Source organism: Dendrobium catenatum, unplaced genomic scaffold (genome assembly GCF_001605985.2).
Source record: "Dendrobium catenatum unplaced genomic scaffold, ASM160598v2 fragScaff_scaffold_908, whole genome shotgun sequence".
Taxonomy (NCBI): Eukaryota; Viridiplantae; Streptophyta; class Magnoliopsida; order Asparagales; family Orchidaceae; genus Dendrobium; species Dendrobium catenatum.
Genome location: NW_021319370.1, coordinates 1,193,721 through 1,212,146, shown reverse-complemented (window position 1 = coordinate 1,212,146; position 18,426 = coordinate 1,193,721). Strand labels below are relative to the sequence as shown.

General features: G+C 34.6%; 3 protein-coding genes and 1 long non-coding RNA gene across 6 annotated transcripts in view; 1 reads left to right on the top strand and 3 right to left on the bottom strand.

The window, feature by feature from the left end:
• LOC110099664 (probable sphingolipid transporter spinster homolog 2) overlaps window positions 1-3,892 on the bottom strand; it is a 36,038-nt gene extending 32,146 nt beyond the window's left edge. Inside the window, exons 1-5 of the mRNA XM_020826881.2 lie at window positions 3,452-3,892; window positions 3,110-3,241; window positions 2,385-2,486; window positions 677-781; window positions 511-586 (exon numbers count right to left, since the gene is read on the bottom strand). Of these exons, the coding sequence (XP_020682540.1) occupies window positions 511-586; window positions 677-781; window positions 2,385-2,486; window positions 3,110-3,241; window positions 3,452-3,585 (549 nt within the window). The 5' untranslated portion in view covers window positions 3,586-3,892. The remainder of the gene's footprint in view (window positions 1-510; window positions 587-676; window positions 782-2,384; window positions 2,487-3,109; window positions 3,242-3,451) is intronic.
• A 4,257-nt stretch (window positions 3,893-8,149) lies between these two features.
• Window positions 8,150-8,890, bottom strand: LOC110099655. Its single transcript, XM_028697289.1, has 2 exons — window positions 8,664-8,890; window positions 8,150-8,572 (listed from the first exon to the last, which is right to left on the bottom strand). Exons 1-2 carry the CDS (start codon window positions 8,836-8,838, stop codon window positions 8,400-8,402), a joined length of 348 nt encoding a protein of 115 aa, XP_028553122.1. The 5' UTR covers window positions 8,839-8,890; the 3' UTR covers window positions 8,150-8,399.
• Window positions 8,891-8,910: 20 nt separating this feature from the next.
• LOC110099643 lies at window positions 8,911-17,927 on the bottom strand. 3 transcript variants are annotated; one of them, XR_003701616.1, is made up of 5 exons: window positions 17,775-17,927; window positions 15,682-15,776; window positions 11,028-11,302; window positions 9,880-10,778; window positions 8,911-9,016 (listed from the first exon to the last, which is right to left on the bottom strand). XR_003701616.1 is itself a non-coding variant. In XM_020826855.2 (4 exons), exons 1-4 carry the CDS (start codon window positions 17,802-17,804, stop codon window positions 9,964-9,966), a joined length of 1,215 nt encoding a protein of 404 aa, XP_020682514.1. In that variant the 5' UTR covers window positions 17,805-17,927; the 3' UTR covers window positions 9,511-9,963. The 3 variants fall into 3 exon arrangements, 2 of the variants coding, with proteins under 2 accessions (XP_020682514.1, XP_020682522.1); XM_020826855.2 differs by lacking the exon at window positions 8,911-9,016 and having other exon boundaries at window positions 9,511-10,778; XM_020826863.2 differs by lacking the exons at window positions 8,911-9,016; window positions 17,775-17,927 and having other exon boundaries at window positions 9,511-10,778; window positions 11,028-11,307.
• LOC114580264 lies at window positions 8,918-9,855 on the top strand. Its single transcript, XR_003701617.1, has 2 exons — window positions 8,918-9,049; window positions 9,155-9,855. It is a non-coding gene; the product is annotated as an uncharacterized LOC114580264 (long non-coding RNA).
• Window positions 17,928-18,426: the final 499 nt, after the last annotated feature.

Below are 18,426 nucleotides of genomic sequence, written 5' to 3'. Positions count from 1 at the left end.
AAACTCAAAGATTCCTCTCCTTTGCTAGTTAGTTGACTATTATGAACCATCTTCTCGATAGATAGAGGTGATACGTGCGACACCACTGCCTTGTGTAAAATGCCATCGCTACCCTACTACATACCATCATTAGTCTCCTCATCCCTCTCACTTTTCCCAACAATAACCTCTGCCATCAAACTTTGACCCGACATCACAAAACACCAAGCAAGCTTAACCTAACGATCAGGAAATTGATTGCTAGACCAATTCACTACATGGTTTAACTACTAAATAAAAAATTTGAACACAAAAAGCAGCATTTAAAAAAAACTAATCAATGTTCACTAAATTAGATGTGCACCTTAGTATTCTATTAAAGAAATGACTATAGATACATTCATTGATGATAGCCAAGAATACACCAAAACACTAGAACAGATGAAATGCAAAAGGAAAACTAGGAAAGAACTAAATATCTCAAAATTAAATTAAATGAAACCATATTAACAAGAGGAAGGAAAATCAAACCTGTGATATAGGCGCATTGTCGTCAATAAATGGAGCTGCAAGACTTATGAACGAAGCTTCACCTACACCCACCAGCCTAAACGCAATGACTTCAGAATTTAGTAATAATAGAACAAATCTTTTTTTTTTTCTTAGGTGCTAATCATTACAAAAAAAAAATACTTACATCCTGAATATAGTTATTGACCAAAAATCAAAAGCACATCCACAACCAGCAGTAGCAAATGTCCAAACTGAAAGACCAACTCCAATAAGCCTAAATGGATTAACGCTGGATACATTACAAAAAATGATTAATCAGTAGCAAAATACACATCTGTTCTTCATAACTTTGCCTGAAATACAGCAATTACAACATTTAATGATATTGAATCAAATTAACCTAGAGAAATATTGATACTTAATTTTAAATTGTAGTACTTTGTTTAATCTTCTATTGGATTTTAAGTTTTTTATTGTACATTTGGTTTCCATGCTTTCATTTGTACTAGTCGACTGTTTTATTGAAAATTTGTTAAAGGCTCAGTTTCTGCAATGTGTTGGTAGATTAGCAAATAATATTTATTCTATATTCTGCTAGTTTGGAATGATAAATGGCAAATCTAGAGAAAATTTGATTTATAATTAGCTTAGGAAATATTGATAAATTAGTTTGGAATGATAAATGGCAAATCTAGAGAAAAATTGATTTATAATTAGCTTAGGAAATTGATTTATAATTAGCTAGCAAATCTAGAGAAAAATGATAAATGGCAAATCTAGAGAAAAATTAACCTTGAGAAATATTGATACTTAATTTTAAATTGTAGTACTTTGTTTAATCTTCTATTGGATTTTAAGTTTTTTCTTGTACGTTTCGTTTCCATGCTTTCATTTTTACAAGTCGATGTTTTATTAAAATATTGTTAAAGGCTCAGTTGCTGCAATGTGTTGGTAGGTTAGCAAATAATATTTATTATATATTCTGCTAGTTTGGAATGATAAATGGCAAATCTAGAGAAAATTTGATTTATAATTAGCTTAGGAAAATCTGTTGTTGCAGCTCCCACTTGAGCCTTTAACATCTTGATCAATATAGTGATTTCCACCTCCTGCCAATTATGATCAAATTAATACACACCAGGCTTCTCCCCCCTATAACTTCCCAATTTGGAACTATTAATCAGGTGTTGTTGCCACTTTTCTTAATGGATCAATTCGGTGACTTGATTGCTCCTAATTTCTTACCTCATATATCATTCTCTATCATATATACAAATATCTGACTATTTCCCAAGAAACAACACTAATCCATAACCTCCATTACTATTATAAAAAAGGAAATGCAGCCTATTAATTTAATTAGCTTGTATTATAGTCTCTTTACTATTTTGGATATAAATGTGTATAAATGCCCAATCATTCGGCAAGAAATGCAAGAGAGAATTTCTTCCCTCTCAATAAAATGTTCACTACATTTTATGCTTATAAATTTTTGCTTACAATTATTTTTAAATGAAACTTTTTATCAGGAATGTATAATTGTTTTATTAGTATTGACTATTGACTCTTGAGATTTATCTCCTAATTGAGATTAAACCCAATAAAATGTCCCGTCTTATCGAGATATTCTCTCTTCCAAACTCGTAATGTGATGCAATCTAATTCAATGGATGAACAAGAGAAAATGCTAGAAATGAGTAGCTTAAATGTAAACTAGAATATTTTTTACTAGGTTATTTCAGTTTAAAAAATGACTTGTGCGAGAAAAAAGAATGACATCATTAGGCTTCACAAAATTGCCTTAGATTAAGAAATGGAACTAAAAATATTTGTATAAAGGGTTTTAGATGAAGGTTTGAGAAATATTTTCAAAATTTAAATGAAGCACCAACCTTTTTGCTAAGATTGCAAATATTGGAGATGCCACTAGAAGTCCAACCATGAACGCAGATGATAGAACTCCATCTTCAAAATTGCTCAGGTCAAAGTCTCCTCTGCAACATATATTTAGTTAAAACGATGAACCAAAAGATTTTCCATTAAACATGTATTAAATATTTGACATTACATAGCTATTTTAAGGAGTTCCCATTAGAAAACTGTGTTAGAAATGAAGAATTTATACAAACAAATTTTAAAGAAATTATCACACTAATGAACAAGGCACAACAAAAAGCATCTTCTATGATTTCTTGAGCAAATCTTATGAGAAAAATCAAGTTTGAAAAACAGGATTCTTCTCTTTAAAAGAACATTCCTTTAAATTAAAATTACAACAACCCAAGGCATTCTAAAAAACTTAAATTACTGCTAATATACAAATCAAATTCCCTTCCACCAATCCACAGCAAACCAAACTATTGATGCAAACTTGGAATCAAAAAGTTTCTTTAAGAATCAACATAACCCACATCCCTTGAACAAGAAACTACCTACATCCCCACCAACATATTTACCTACAATAATTCTCAGAAAATAAGTTTCCGGGAAACTCCACCATAAATTTCATGTCATGAACGGTACAAAGCTTAGCAAACAAACCATCGCTAGATTAAAACAGTATTACAAATCATTAAAAATATAACCATAACCAAGGCAAACCAACAATCAATCTTACTGAATTCCACCACCCGCAACGCAAACACCACTCTCTGTGCAAGTTTTCTGGCTGCCATTGACACCATTGCTTGCAATTACTCCTCGGTCAACGTAATTTAGCATATTGATTACGCAAAACATCACAAGTAGCCTGCAAGAGATTCTAGCGTTATCAAAACATACATTTAATCATAACCATAGTCTCAATATCCACACCCCAACCCTTTCCCCAATAGCGAATCAAAGAAATAAAATGTTGTTTCCACAAAATCCCCAACCCAAGGAAACGAACGACGGCAAAGAAAACCCTAGAGGTCCGGCAGAGTTTCGCCAGCGATAGAAGGGAAAGAAGGAAGTGTACCTCTTAGGCGAGAACCATGAGGGATGCTCCTCAGCCCTAGGGCTCGGCTCCCGGTCGTCGTCGCGTAGGGGGATCGCGATCGGCATTTCCGCCTGCGGCGAAGTGGCGGCAGAAGACTTTACCTCCTCCCCCATTAAAATAATAGTCGAAATGTCAATTAATATACGGAATCTTCACGTCCACGTCAAAATCCTCACGACGTTTCTCACCGCTTTTCTGCTCTTTTTATATTTGTTCTGTACATCTTTCATTCTTCACTCTGCGATTAAATGAAGGCTTAGCAGAGGGAGAAGATGAGAGCTGCTGCATTTGAAATCCCCATTGTTCTTCGGAGATATTCTCTGGAATCTCACCGGATTTGGCAATTGAACGATGGCTGTATGGAATTGCCAGCTGTGGCTACGAACGGCTGGTTGAGATGGGAGCGGCTAAGCTCAGTCGGATGAGAGGAGCAGATATTCTAAATAAAGAATTTAAAAGGCTATTGTTTTTTTTTTCTTTCTTTTTAATTTAAAAGACTATTAATGTTGCAACTTCAGATCTACGTCAAGCTCAACTTGTGAGCCATGAATTTGAGTTGAGCTCAAAATGCGAGCAAGAGCTCTGCTCGTGTCATTCAAAACAAGCTTATGACGCAACTAGATTCCATGGTTCGAGTTTCGATTTTGCGTCCACAGCCTGCCACAGCCATCTACGATTCTGCCTTTGGTATTCGAGCACCCCCCCCCCCCCCCCCCCCCCCCCACACCCCCCACACACACACACACACACACATTCTGATTTATGCTTGAGCCTTCCACGTTCAAGCCTGCCCACAATGTCCAAGCCCACCTAACATATCCGCCTTTTGTAGTTTTGATTTCGCACTCAAGTCGTTCAACAAGCAGTCGGTAGGCGACAGTGGTCGGAAAGACAGTTATTTGGTGATGGAGGTTTGAATGATCATAATCAACGAGCAATGAGAGGTCGAAAAAGGCCATAGTTTGGTTATGGATGTCGGAAGGACCGTAGTCAGCATGCGATGGTACTTAGAAAGATCATTATCTTGTGACAGAGATCGGAAGTATCGTAGTCGGCAGGCGATGGAGGTCGAATAGATAGTTGTATGATTTGGCGGGCAACTGAGGTCAGAAAGATCGTTGTCAAGCGACGGAGGTTGGAATGACCGAAGTCGAGCAGCGTCAATGGTCAAAATACTGTTGTTTGGTGACATAGAAGGATCATAATCGGCAATTGGGTGGAAGTCTAGCATCAGTCGATGGCGGGGTAGAACTATGGTGTTCGTCGGTGGCCGAGTGTGTAAGTCCAACAATAATTGGAATCCAAGTGGAAGTCCAGCATCAGTTGGTGGCAAAGTGAAAGTCCGGCGTCAGTTGGTGGCCAGATGGAAGTTCGGCGTCAGACAGTGACCACGCAGAAGTCCAGCGTCAGTCGGTGGTCAGTTGGAAGTCTGGCATCAATTGGTCCGGGCAGAAGTCCGGAGTCAATCGGTGCCCTGACGGTGGTCGAGGAGTTTGGTGGCAAGAGAACTCTAATTTCTCTCTATTCATTATATTCCTTGCTTCCCTCCCCATTCCACTAGGAATGAGGGTCTATTTATAGTTTTCTAAGAGTGATATGACCGGTAAATAAAAGGGTGATCAAGGGTATGTAGGAGTGGTTTGAATTGATGACTGATATTGATCCCCTTGATTATTGACCGTTTAATGGGCATTTGAATGTATAAATGATATCAAAATTTGATGATTTTAGGCTCATTGGATTCTAATGGTCGAACTGCTTAATTTGAATATAAGCATGTCACGCTTGGAAACTATTTGGTCACCCAATCTATAGTTTGAACCTTTCATATGCGTTTCGGGTCCTTAATTTGGACCTATTTGGACTCATTTTGAATTGAATTTTGGTGTCGTTGGATTCGCCTTTTCGAGACGTTCAATTCTACTATAAATCTGTTGAAATTGGAGTTTATATGGTTCCTAATTTTATTTCGGAAGTTTCTAACTCAATTTTGCTAGATCAAGCTAATTTTTTGACGAGATATCAATATTATTTATTTATTACCACATATAGTTTTAAAATACGGGCAAATTTTCAATATAGTTAAAAAGTTACATATCATTTTAATATTTAATTGACTATTTACATATTAATAAAAAATGGAATAAAATATTATTAGGTTATATCACTGATATTTATGAAATAATTACCGTTTCTTTTTTCTTAGCTAGATTTTATTTTTAATTTTTAATGGAAAATAACATGAATAGCTCAATTTCAAGGTCTGGAATATTCTTCCTCCTTTTTCATATAATATAATTATTTTTTTAATTGACATTTTGGCATATTGTTGTCCTTTATATTGCCTTCTTCTTTGCCCATCCATGTGGACTTATATTCTTAATAATTAAAAGTGCAAAAAATCAAGCTAATATCTTTAAATAACAATAAAATTATTATTTTTATATATTTATGATTGAAAAAAATAAAATTTTATTTTGTATAATAATAAAATAAATATGATAAGTATGACTTTATATTCTCATAAAAAAAAAATTATTTTTTTGGACTTTTTTATTCAAATAAAAAAATATTCAAGTAAAGTCAACTCATTATGGGAAAGCATTGTCACCCTTTTAGCTAATAAAATAGTAAAAGAGATTGGCATGCATCAAAATTGAATTTTACCATATTTTTATATCTAATATCTAAACTTTAAAATTAAATTATGTAATATCTTAATTTTTAATATCATATTAAAAATTATTATGTGCTAAAACACTAGCATTTGTAAAGTTAATGTTTAATGTTGTAATTTTATAAAAATCCAGCCCGCATTAAAAAAATTATGTGAGGCCATTTTTTTTTTTTTTACAGAGAAAATCCATGTACGTGAAAAAATAATGGTAGTTGTAACAATTCATTTTAATATATAGGCTTTCTAGTCAACTTTATCGAGCTCACAAGTCGAGTTCGAGCTTGATTGAGGCTCGGCTCACGAGCCCTCAATTCACTATTAAAAGTTTTTTAATTCTTTTAATTTTATTAATACTAAATGTTTTAATCTTCCCGCCTAAATATTAGTTCTAAATGTTTTACAACGCTCGTGGGGCTCAAGTGGATTGAGGCGATCGCGTCTGCGGGTGCCAAGTGCCAACGGGACGAGCGCGTATGGTGTTGGGACGGACGGTCAAACACAAGCGAATTTGACGGTTGAGGAAGATGTTGGTGGAAGATGCCAACGATCAAACGACAGAGGAATTCATCAGTTGCAGAAGGCGTCGGACAACGAAGACGATAGCGGAGGCTCATGAACCAGTTTGAGCTTGTTTACAGTGGGGCGAGCTCGAATTCGAGCTAACTTTCCAACATACGAGCTGAGCTCGCTAATGCCAAAACTCGACTCATTTACACACTTATCCTCCATGTCACAAATGAATAAGATATAATAATTTATAATTGAGAGCAATCATCATATTTCATTTGTATGAATTAATGTCCACAATTTGACAATTAAAGCCCAACAACTTGGTTAAATGTTGACAGAAGTCCAACGATGGTGATAGCAATCGCAGGAGGTGATCAACGAAAATAATAGTTGAGAAATGCAAGTGAGTTTTTTAATTCTCATAGCTTGAACTTTTTTGTTTGTAGAGAATTATGCCCTATTTATTACATATTTAAGATGAAAATTGTAATAACTTTTGCTAGAAAAGAATCACTCCATCATATAGTATATACTAATCTTCTTGATCGTAGACTATTTATTAAAGACGATCAGTTTACAATGCTTCACTTCTGGATTGAGATCCAATTACAACTTCGTTAGAGTTCCAGCGTTACTTGGAGATCGAGCAAAATTTTGGTGACAGGTAGAACTCTGGCGTCAGGCAGAACTCTGGCGTCGTTCGGAAGTCCGGCAGAATTCCGGCGTTAGGCAAAACTCTGGCGGTGGTCAAGGAGTTATTCCCTCTTCTTCTTCTCTTCTTCTTCTCTTCTTCTTGCTTCTTCTTGATTGGGCCCCCTCACATGAGAAATGAGGGGTTATTTATAGATTTTATGGAGTGTCGTAGCTTATAAATGTGTAAGATTAGGGACAAATAGGGAATGGTCGAATGGACGGCTAATATTGAATCTCTTGATCGTGCACCATTCGTCAGACATTTGAAGGTCTTAATGATGTCGAAATTTGGCGATCTTGGGCTCGTTGGATTCATCTCATCGAGCCGCTAAATTCGACTATAAGAATGTCATATTTGGAAACCGTTTGGTACTCAAATTATGGTTTGAACTCATTTGGGCTCGGATTGAGTCGAATTTGGTGTCATTGGGCTCGTATTTCCGAAACGCTCAATTTGACTATAAATTTGCTGAAATCGGAGTCAGGTGATCCTGAATTTAATTTTTGAAGTTTTCGGATTAATTTTGCCTCGAGAACCAAAAATTGGATAACCGTAAATACACTGTAGATTCGTGCCCGATCAAGATAATTTTTGAGGATATATCATTACTAATGTTAGTTTATCTAAAATAATATTAAATTTTTAAAGTTTATATTTTAATATGATATAAATACTTAAATATTATGTAAATAAATACAGTAGTTTAAATATTAAATATATAAATAAATATGTTAATCCCCCACATCTCATTTGAATTGCCGCTTTATTCTCTCTCTCTTACTAGTCAAGAGCTCAGTACTCCAAAATGTTTTGTTTTTCCTTCCACTATAGCGGTATATAGTTGCTTCTACTTAGCAAATGGGCCAACAGAGGTCTTTGTGGGTCGGTCAAAATAATCTTAAGCCCACAAAGCCTATTCATTGTACATCAAAAAATCCGCAAAAAAGGCCCACAAAAAAAACATCTTACAGTACAGCTTCGTCTCCTTCCCTGCTCCTTAATCTTCCTCACTGTCAAATTACCAACCGAAGAAAGAGAAGATAGAACTATTGGAGAAAACTCTCCTTAACCAGCTGAAGCCTCCTAAGGCAAGCCTTCGCCCTCTCGATAGCCACCTCCGCCCTATCTTCCGGCAACCACTTCATCTTCTTCTTCTCCAACCCAAACCCTAAATCCTCATCGCACAAGTCCCCTCTTCTCCTCTTCCGATTCGACGACACTAGAAATCGGCAACAAATACAAAGCCAAAAAGAGTCAAAACAGGATAAAAACGGCTTCAATCGGAGCAGATAGAGGAAGAGAGAACGGACCTTGCGTGCCGGGGGAGGAGGAGGAGATGAGATCGGGGAAAGAAGGATTGAGATCGTAATCGGAGATTAGGGATTGGAGTTCGAGCTTTAGGTAATCGAATCGTGATGGATGACGAGCTTCCAGACTCTTCAGCTCCTCCTTAGCCCTCTCCGTCATCCAGCTGTCGGCTGACATCGTATTGAGCTTATGTTGAAAGCGGAAGAGGGCCGAATTTAGAGAGATAATCAGCCATGGAAGGAGCTTCGTGGAGCTGCCATTAAGAGGAAATGACGGCCTGTGGGACTCGGCCGGTCGTGTTAGGTCTGCAAGTGGCCTCGGAACGTGTACAGGGTCGATATCTGCGCGATTTCCGCTACAAAAAACGACAAACTTTCGAGTAAATTTGGTATTTTTAGGATTTTCTTGTATGATTACTTCTCAGTGCGATTGAATGCCACTGTTTTTATAATAATAATAATAATAACTCTCACTTAAACCCTTTTTTTCCCAGTATTACTCTGTATTTGAAGACGTGACTGCATCTGATTTGCCTCTAGACGGTAAGCCGTGTCTTGATGTTGTTATTGATACAAAGGGCGAAAAAGGAATCATGTAGCCAACCACATAATGAGACAGAGGCTTGATGTTGTTATTGTTGTTGTTGCAAACTCATAGAATGAAGCTCAAACTAGAGCTCAGTTAATTAATCAAGCTCAAGCGAGGAATAACTCAAGATCGGCATGACTCGTTTGCACATTTAATTAAACCTATCTTAAAATGTCAAAACTATCATTTGCTTAAAGCGGCTTTTTAAGAAGCATTAAAAAAACCGTCCCAAACAAAGCCTAAATTTATATTAGATGTAACTATTCCAACAACTGTGATTTGATTTGCATCCATGGGCACAGAGTTATCCTAACATCACTGTATATTCTGCTTTGAATTTAGTTTATTGGTCAAGACATAAGACCTCCCAGGCTGCCACTAATATAAAAATCAAGAAGGGATCAATATACCCTACTTCAGCTTCGTTTGGGGCGGCTTTCTTGCTGCTTCTTAAAGCAGTTTTTTTTTATTTTTAAACAAGAAAGCTGCTTTAAGAAGTAACAAGAAAGTTGTCCTAAACGAAACCTTCATCCCTGCATCATATATAAGTTTGTTCAAAAGGATGAGATTGGAGACATAAATATGCGACACTTTTAGCTATTAGGGAAAAAAAAAACAGTGAAGACTTACCAGTTAAACGGCATTAATTGCTCACATGGAAGCTTGCAGGTGCAATGTTTATGACCATTCATGAACTCTTTCTTTTATATCCCCTCAACTCCATCTCCTTAGATCTTCTTCTTCATCAACAGGACTATACCAAGATGGCCTTCTTTTCGAATTACTCAACCTATAATTTAAGTAAGCCTCTTCCTCACACAGTGGCCTCATTGCAACCAGCACAAGCGTCTTAATGACTGGAGCATCTATTACTTGATCACCAGCACCTTTTGATCTGAACCAGAAGCTCCCAAACCTCTTCATTGTCACACTCTCCTGGTCACCAAACACAATATTCGGTATATAAACTCTCATATCCTTCTCCATGACTGGAAAATCATAGGGACAAACCATGACATTTGGGTCACTTCCTTTAGCTGGATGGTTGGCGAAATGACCAAAAGCAAGCGGGTTTCGAAGCTCGAGTACTTCACTGGGGTTTATTCCATTACTACTTTCAAGAGGCTTGCTAAGAGCTTTCCATAAACGATCAGAATTTTGACTGATATTTGATGATGAACCTGGCTTGAAGTTTGGTTGGAAAAAACCATCCCAGATTTCCCGGGATTCCCCACCTATTCCCCATGGCTGTGCATTGATTATTATGTCATCATATCTTGTTATAAGGTAGGAGTTGCAGGAATCAACCCTTGGGTATCCAGGAATGTAACGGTAATAAGCTGGAGAATATATAATCCCTGGGTAGAAGGCGACGACAGAGCCTACATTGCTTTCCCCGGACACGAAAAGGCCTAGACCAGCTTCCTCATGAGGAATCTGAGATGGCTTGACATCAATGGTGTATCCTAATCGATCTTTGAGATTACATGAAAGCTCAGCACGTGAAAGCAGCTTCGTTTGAGTCACAACTGTACTGAAATGAATTAGAGGTTAGCTTGTTAAGTCATAAATTATTCAAAACTTAAGCTTTGTTTGGGACGCTTTCTTACTGCTTCTTAAAGCGACTTTTTAGTATAAAAAAATTAATTTTTATACTAAAAAGCTGCTTTATGAAGCAGGAAGAAAGCTGTTCCAAACGAAGCCTTAAACTGTGTGTTCTTATAACGGTGCAAAGAGGCTTTTTACTCATATGCAAAAAAAAAATAATGACTACTTACCAGGTTCTGGTGCAGATGAAACTGAAGTGCCGATGGCAAAACTAAGACCGCTGCGTTTAGGGCCATTCTGGTGGCCGAGGGCTGAATTAGGCTTATCGGGGATGTTGTTGGGATCAAGTTGAAGGATATCATCCATCTGGTTACATATGTTTTTAATCTGATAATGTATATTTTCTTGAACTTGTCTCTGCTGATCAGTAACAGAGGCTTTGCTGGCCATTTCAATTATCTCCTCTGCATCCTTCTCATCAGCATTCCTTCCCAAACGATTAAAGCTGATCTTTAGCAAAAACAAAGAAGGATAAGAAAAACTTATATAAAAAAGAAGATGATAATGTTGTAGAGAAAATTTATAATGCAGGTGAGTGCAATATTTAAATTCAAGCAAAAAAAGTGCAACATAATAAAAATATTTGAATAATTTTTTTTTAGGAAAAGAAGTATTTGCTTAGTTGAAATTAGATGGAATATGCTTCACTTATGAGAGCTTGGAGTCCAGTTTCAATTTTGCGGTTGTACAGAAAGATAATAAATATTATAAAATTCATGAGATATGATTACTTCCAATGGTTCAGCTCCTAACACATGTACTATATTTAACGAAGATTCTTCCACTCCATCTGAAAAAATGGTTTGGATTCTTTGCTCCATTAAATTTGCTTACCTAGTCATATTATCATCTTTAAAAAGTTTGTTACTGTGGTATTCCATTTCTGTCCTTTAAGTTATGTTATTTAAAGGAAAACTATGCAAGAATGGTTTAACTTTTTCAAATGGGCTTGTATTCTGTAGAAGTAAAGGTCATCACTAATGGTGTTACCGTTTTCAAATGACCTCGCAGAGATTTCCTTTACCGGAAGAACCTTATTCGTGATACAATTCATGTTTACGTAAAATAGCAACCTCAAAATTTCCTTCATATTCTAGGTCATAGTGTGAAAATTCTATATATCCAAGTAGACTATTCATCTCTAGAGAGACAGTAAGTAGATAATTTAATATTGAACTTCACACTATATCTTGATCGAATTACATATTATTCCAAAAAACTGGATCTGAGAACTCATACATTAACAGAGAAAGAACCTAGGTTCTATCTTTTTTTCAAGGTAATCACTACATTCCTTCTCGAATATCAGAATTCATTCTATTTTGAATTTATTTTGGGGAGAATTACATGTATAATACCTAAAATTTGCCTATTTATAAAACTAACAACCATGTTATTCTTTTTAACCAACTAAACACATGTGTTTTTGTGTGCCACGATCAAGCCATTAGGAATTTAACAATAGCAAAATATGAATAGAGATGATGTTGTGTATTTTAATTTTTTTATTGAGAATTTAAAAAATAGATATAAAAGGATGTTAGTTTTATAAATAGTCTACTACACCTATTTATACTTCCATGCATCATGTTTTTGAATATTCCTATTATACTTCCATGCATCATGATTTTGGATTTATGAATTATGAAGAGTTGGCAGAACTTGTGCAATTTCTAAATTAGTTTCTTAAAGAGAAGGTGGGGGGATAGTTTAACTTTAGCATGAGTTGATGAAGGAATATTTAGCAAGAAAAAATCTCTATCATTATCTTCCACAACATAGCTCTCAACTTGAAGACAAGGTTAAGTAAAGTAATATTTCTTTTCATCAAAAGTGGAGGGAAAAAAAATGATAGATAGATGGTAACACTTGTACCCATTTTGGGTTTATGAGTAGCTTACAAAGATACAAATGATTGCTCTGGGTCTAATTTATCATAATTATCACTAAAACATGTGCAAAGGTGATACAATAAAAGATTTGTAGTGTGATATTATCTGCTGTGCTCAAATTGGAATAAAGCTGAGAGAGTACTTTCATTGATGTTTAGAATTCCAAAAACTTTTGTAGGCAACCTATTTATGACATGAGTAGTATTAATAACCTCTCCCCAATATGATCATGAAACATTTCATTGAAATAACAGGGCTCTAGTTCTGACTAATAAGTGACATTTTTCATTTTTGCAATTTCATTCATTAAGGAGTATTAACTATTGGTTAGAAAATATTAGAAATGATCTTTCTTTATTAGATTTAAATGAGAATTTGACTTTTAATAGGACACAATGACGAAAAAAGATTCATGTAGCCAACCCCACGTAGTGAGACAAAGGTTTGATGTTGTTGTTATAAGGAGTATTAACTATTCATGCATGCACGAAGACTCAGATTATTCCTTAACATTTGAAATATAGAGGCATATTTTGGTTAAAGTGATCCTTTTGAGATGCTAGAGCGGCATATAAAAGACATCACAATAATATAATATATAAATAACCACATTTACAAAATATTCAATAACAAAGTAATGTTTTTAGTAAATACTAAATGGTAAATCTACATATATCTATATTTGAATATGAACATGCCATAATAAATTGAATGAATAAAATGATAACGAAGATAAAAACAAATTATAAGAAATTATAGAGAATCTATTTCTTGCGTACAAAGAGAATTGTACGAGGAAACATGCTAAACAAGGAAAAGTAAAGCAGAAGAAAAAGAATTATGGAAAATATCCATTTACAACCGTCTATTTCAAAGTTAAATAAGAATTATTGCATAATGCATAGTTATTCTGCACTAGAACATGAATGCAAACAAAACACAAGTTTCAGTTTACTAAATTTTATATCTAACAATTGATAGACAAGATACGACTTAAAATAGAGAAAATGTTCAGAGACATTGTCGACCTCCAGCACAGATATATTATCAAAATATTTATGGCATATTCACTTTCCAATAATTGAAGGCTTGAATCCATCTTTGGAAGATTAAAAGAGCATCAGAACCAAAAAGATAAACATTGAAGCATCAAAACCAACTGAAAAGCCACATCAACAAATAAACCAAGCCCAATAACAACTATGACAATGTCAAAAGACAACAACAGAAGAAGCCTACAAAAAGACAAAAAACTCAGGCATGAGCAACAGTACAAACATTCAGCAAAACCAACAAAATGGAAACCACAACCACAGAATCATATAAAACTCTCATACATGATTCAAATAAATATTTTTTTCCTCACCCCATCTCCCTAAAATTCGTAAGAAAGTACACATCTGAAATAGATTGGAGAAATTAAAAAAAAAGAAAATCATCTTTAGAAGATTGGAAAAATAAGGAAATCATACAAAGAGAGGAGATGAATCAAAGCTTGTAACATGGTCAAAAATGGAAAATAATACATGAGGAAAATGTTAGACCGGTCCACTCCAGCCGGTCCACGCGGGACCGGCAGTTCGCAAGAAGAACGAAATCTCCGCCTCCTGCGGAGATCGGGCGGCCCGTCCGCTCAAATAGAGCTTTTTAGGAAGCGTTTTTTTTTAGAGTTTTGAGAGGGAAATTTGAATGTAGGGACTGTTTTGGGATTTCCTTTTGATTGGTATGCATTAAATAGTTGATTTTGCTAGGGTTTGAGTATCTTGAATTTGGCTGAAATTTGAGATCTCGTAGATTTAGGATTTCTTTGGGCTCTAGCGGCGTCTAGAGATTTGGGAGAGATCGATCCTCCTCTCGAATTGAGGATCAATTGTATCTTGCTCTTTTATTCATCGTCTAAGTGGAATACAAGTTTTTTCTTGAGTTTTCTCTCGTATTTTCCCGGACAAGTGCTGTTTTCCTGCTGTAAACAGCAGAAATCTGCTGTTTTCCTGCTGTGGACAGCCATTTGGCTGCTGTTGGTTCGCCGATTTTGGATAGGTTGCTTGTGAATACAAGCACTTCCTATCAGAAAATTTACACGTAGGCTTCAATTCTCCACATCCTACAATCGCCAAAAAGAGGGCAAATGCAACACGAGTAAATTAAAGTAGGATACGGTATAAGAGAGATGCAGATGAGCTAGAGCTTGGTAGGGGACAGGTTAAGCTGAAGTCCATCCATGACCTTTCTTCGCAACTGAGCCTTAGATCTGATTGTATCCTGGTCTAGAGAAAATTTGGTTGCACTATAGCAAGTGACTTAGGCATCTATGTAGCATGGCAATGTGGGCATTATTTGCTCTTGAATGATAATATGTCTAAGATTAAGTTTACCATGACGCCTAAATAAGTAGAATTAAATTTCTCTAAATTTTTACAGCTCTGTTAAGCATTATTTGAGCACAACTTAACATGGTTTAGTTCCTTCAATCAGAGTTTGAATGCAAACATCAAATCTAAAGGAGTGCTTACTCTCCACTAATTGTCTGTATAATATTTTAGTAAGTTACTAGAATGCAGTAATCAAAAAGCTACAGAGTTAGCAAAAACAACTTGCCTTTCTCCGCATACCTTTATTTCTTAGTTCCATTTAATTATTTTATTTTTTTCATAAAAATAAATGTTATTATAAGTGGTTTTCAAGTGTTTGTGCTTGGATTGGGATGTGTCAAATATAGGCGGGAGGAGATTTCGTGGGGTGGGGGTTCTGAGGATTTCTCCTGGAAAGAAAATGCAGTGGACAGTACACGCACAAATAATACCATCAAGTATTAGCCCTATGTAAACGTTATAAATGGTATGCTTTCATTATCACAAATTGGGGACAGCATATATACCATGCTTTCTGCTCGGTAAATTACAGATGCTAGTTTTGGTACAAAAGCATTAACCTTGTGTAGAGAAATAAACGATTGATATCAGCTTCAAATTGAAGATGCCTTGGATCTCGAGTAAACTTTGGACTCTTAGCTAGAGTATTAGCTACCTGTAAATGCAATAAGAAAAAAAATGGATTAAAAAGAAAAATATCAACCATGAAGCATAATAATTTCTACATAGCTAAGGAAAGAAATTCATAATTATCCCTATTGTTATTTCATTTATTTTAAACTAAAAAAGCAAAAATATGCAAATGAATATTATTAATAATTCCAAACCTCTGTCTGTGCACACAAATTGCTATAAGACAATCATCATTATCCTTTGTGTTGCATGATGTTTAAACCTATTATACACAAATATTTTTGCACAACTTCTATTCATGTTACCTTTAGTCTACTCATTTTTTCTCCTAATCGTTTCGCATTACTTTTATCCATCCACATTAATGCATTTTTTTATCATTAATTGTACATATCCAAACTATCTAAGTTTATTTTTAACTCCTTTATATTCAATAGACATTACTCCCGCCATCCATGTAATTTAAATATTTCTCAATCTACACTATTTAGTTTTTTTTGTGCCTCTGCACCATTCCAACAAGTTCTTCGCTTATGTGCATTCTATTTTAAATTTTGCTTAGGCTTTATGATAGTCTTCTTAATAAACTAGCCATAGAATCCTGCATCAAGTTTGCCTATACTAAGAATTCTAATTTAACTCTTTTAACAAACTAACTTAAATGCTTTCTCACCTTTCAAATTTCTCCATTTTATCCAACAACGACAATAACATCAAGCCTTTATCCCACTGTGGGGTTGACTATATGAATTCTTTTTCTCCATTGTATCCTATTAAAGTCACATTTTCATTTAAATATAATAAAAAATGTCATTCTAATATTTTCTAACCAGGCCTTTTTAGGTCTACCAATGGTAAATTTCTCTGCCTTATCCAATGGTGATTATTTCTTTATTACCTTATTACTTATATTCCTAATATACACATACATAATTATTTCTTTATGACCTTATTCCTTATATTCCTAATATACACATACATAACCATGTTTATGTGTCATATATTCAGAAAAGCTATTTCTTGGACCATTCTCCCTGCTTTTTCCTACAATTTGTTTAAGAAAAACTATTTTTGGGAAAGCATAACAAAAGTTGTTGTCCATAAAGCAGTCTTTAGATATTTCCAATAGCACATGCAAGAAGGCATAAGCGATATCAAACAATGCCTTAAACTTTGGTAAATTATCACCTATGAAGCTTGATTTTCCCATCTAATCTCTCCTCAGATAAAATCTCACCAAACATTAGAAACATTAAAGCATGATCTTGGCCAAGCTCTGTGATTCTTTGTGATATTTCAAAAAATTATCAAGCTATTAAAAAACATCCATTTTAAAATCCTTATTCATTAATTTAATATAAATCATGCAACGCACTTGGCAGCTCATAATAGAAAAATCTCCCAAATTGATATTGTAAACTTTAGCATCCACAACTATAAAAATTACGCCATTTTCCATATAACGATGCCAAATTAAGTGGACATTCTCATGAGCGTAACCTATAGTCCTGGTGAGCTTCCTCATTTACGAAGCAAGATATAGCAATCAAAATATTAGGCCAAAATTTTAAATGATCAAAATTTCTTTGAATCTTATCTTTAATACTTGAGCAAATTACTCCAGCCTGCAATCTCTAAGTATTGCTAACGTACTTTCGATTGCATCACTGCAAGTATCATGATCCAAACTGTATGCAGTAAAGGCAAAATCTCAGAGTGCGAAACTGATTCTAATCGAGAAAGACAACCATTAATGCTGAATGATCTCAAAACAAGGTGGTCAAAAGAAATGAGATTCATCAAATGGCCAACAGAAAATCATGTAAATGAAACCAATTTACATCGAAGAAATAAATCTAGAAATGTGGCAGCGTTTTTTTTTTTTTTTAAGAAATATCTAATATGTATACAGGAACCCCAGTAATTTTGGATTCCTTCGAGATATTACGTGCAGAAATCAAACCCTAGAGCGGCGCATCTATGTTGAGGGGAAGAAAGAGAAAGAAGAAAAGATTGCTACCTCCTGGAACTTCCGGAAGAGAAAGGCCATCGCGGGGTTCTATTGAGTCGATTTTTTCTCCAGTAGGTCAGCGGCAAATGAAAATGGCGAGTTGAAAGCCAGTCGCTGCAACAGAAAGAAACCCGTCTGGGCTGCAAGGAGTAAAGCTGAAGTATGTAAATTCGAATTATTTTTAAAATTATTTGGCAGAACAAAAATTAAATTCAGTTAAATTTTATTTCAGAATTTAAATAAGATTTAATAATAATTATTATTAAAAATTTAAAATATGTTACATAATTATGACTAGATTTTCCCAAAAAAAAAAATTATGACTAGATTAATTAAATCAAATTTTCACTTAATTAGTATTTTTTTAATATGTCAATTAATTATTAAAATAATAAAATATAAATTCTAATTAAATTTTTTTATCAATCCTATTTAGATTAACTAAATTACACTTATGATATATTAATAAGTAAAATATTAAATTAATGAAATGTAAAATTTCATTAAATGAATTTAAATAAGAAAGAATATCAATTGACTTAACTTAATTTTTTTAATTAGTTAATACAATAATCTCTATGTGGTAATAAAACCAAAATTATTACCATTTTAAATTAATATTTTATTAATTGCAAATAAATACTATGACTAATTTAATTTT

Bases quoted from the DNA above. Each gene is read 5' to 3' on its own strand.
- LOC110099655 (XM_028697289.1), bottom strand. From the start codon at position 8,838: ATGTCAGCCGACAGCTGGATGACGGAGAGGGCTAAGGAGGAGCTGAAG. The intron at 8,573-8,663 runs GTCCGTTCTCTC...GCCGATTTCTAG, and splicing joins CTCCTCCCCCGGCACGCAAG to TGTCGTCGAATCGGAAGAGG.
- LOC110099643 (XM_020826855.2), bottom strand. From the start codon at position 17,804: ATGGCCTTTCTCTTCCGGAAGTTCCAGGAG. The intron at 15,777-17,774 runs GTAGCAATCTTT...TTGCATTTACAG, and splicing joins TCTTCCGGAAGTTCCAGGAG to GTAGCTAATACTCTAGCTAA. The intron at 10,779-11,027 runs GTAAGTAGTCAT...ATTTCAGTACAG, and splicing joins TTCATCTGCACCAGAACCTG to TTGTGACTCAAACGAAGCTG.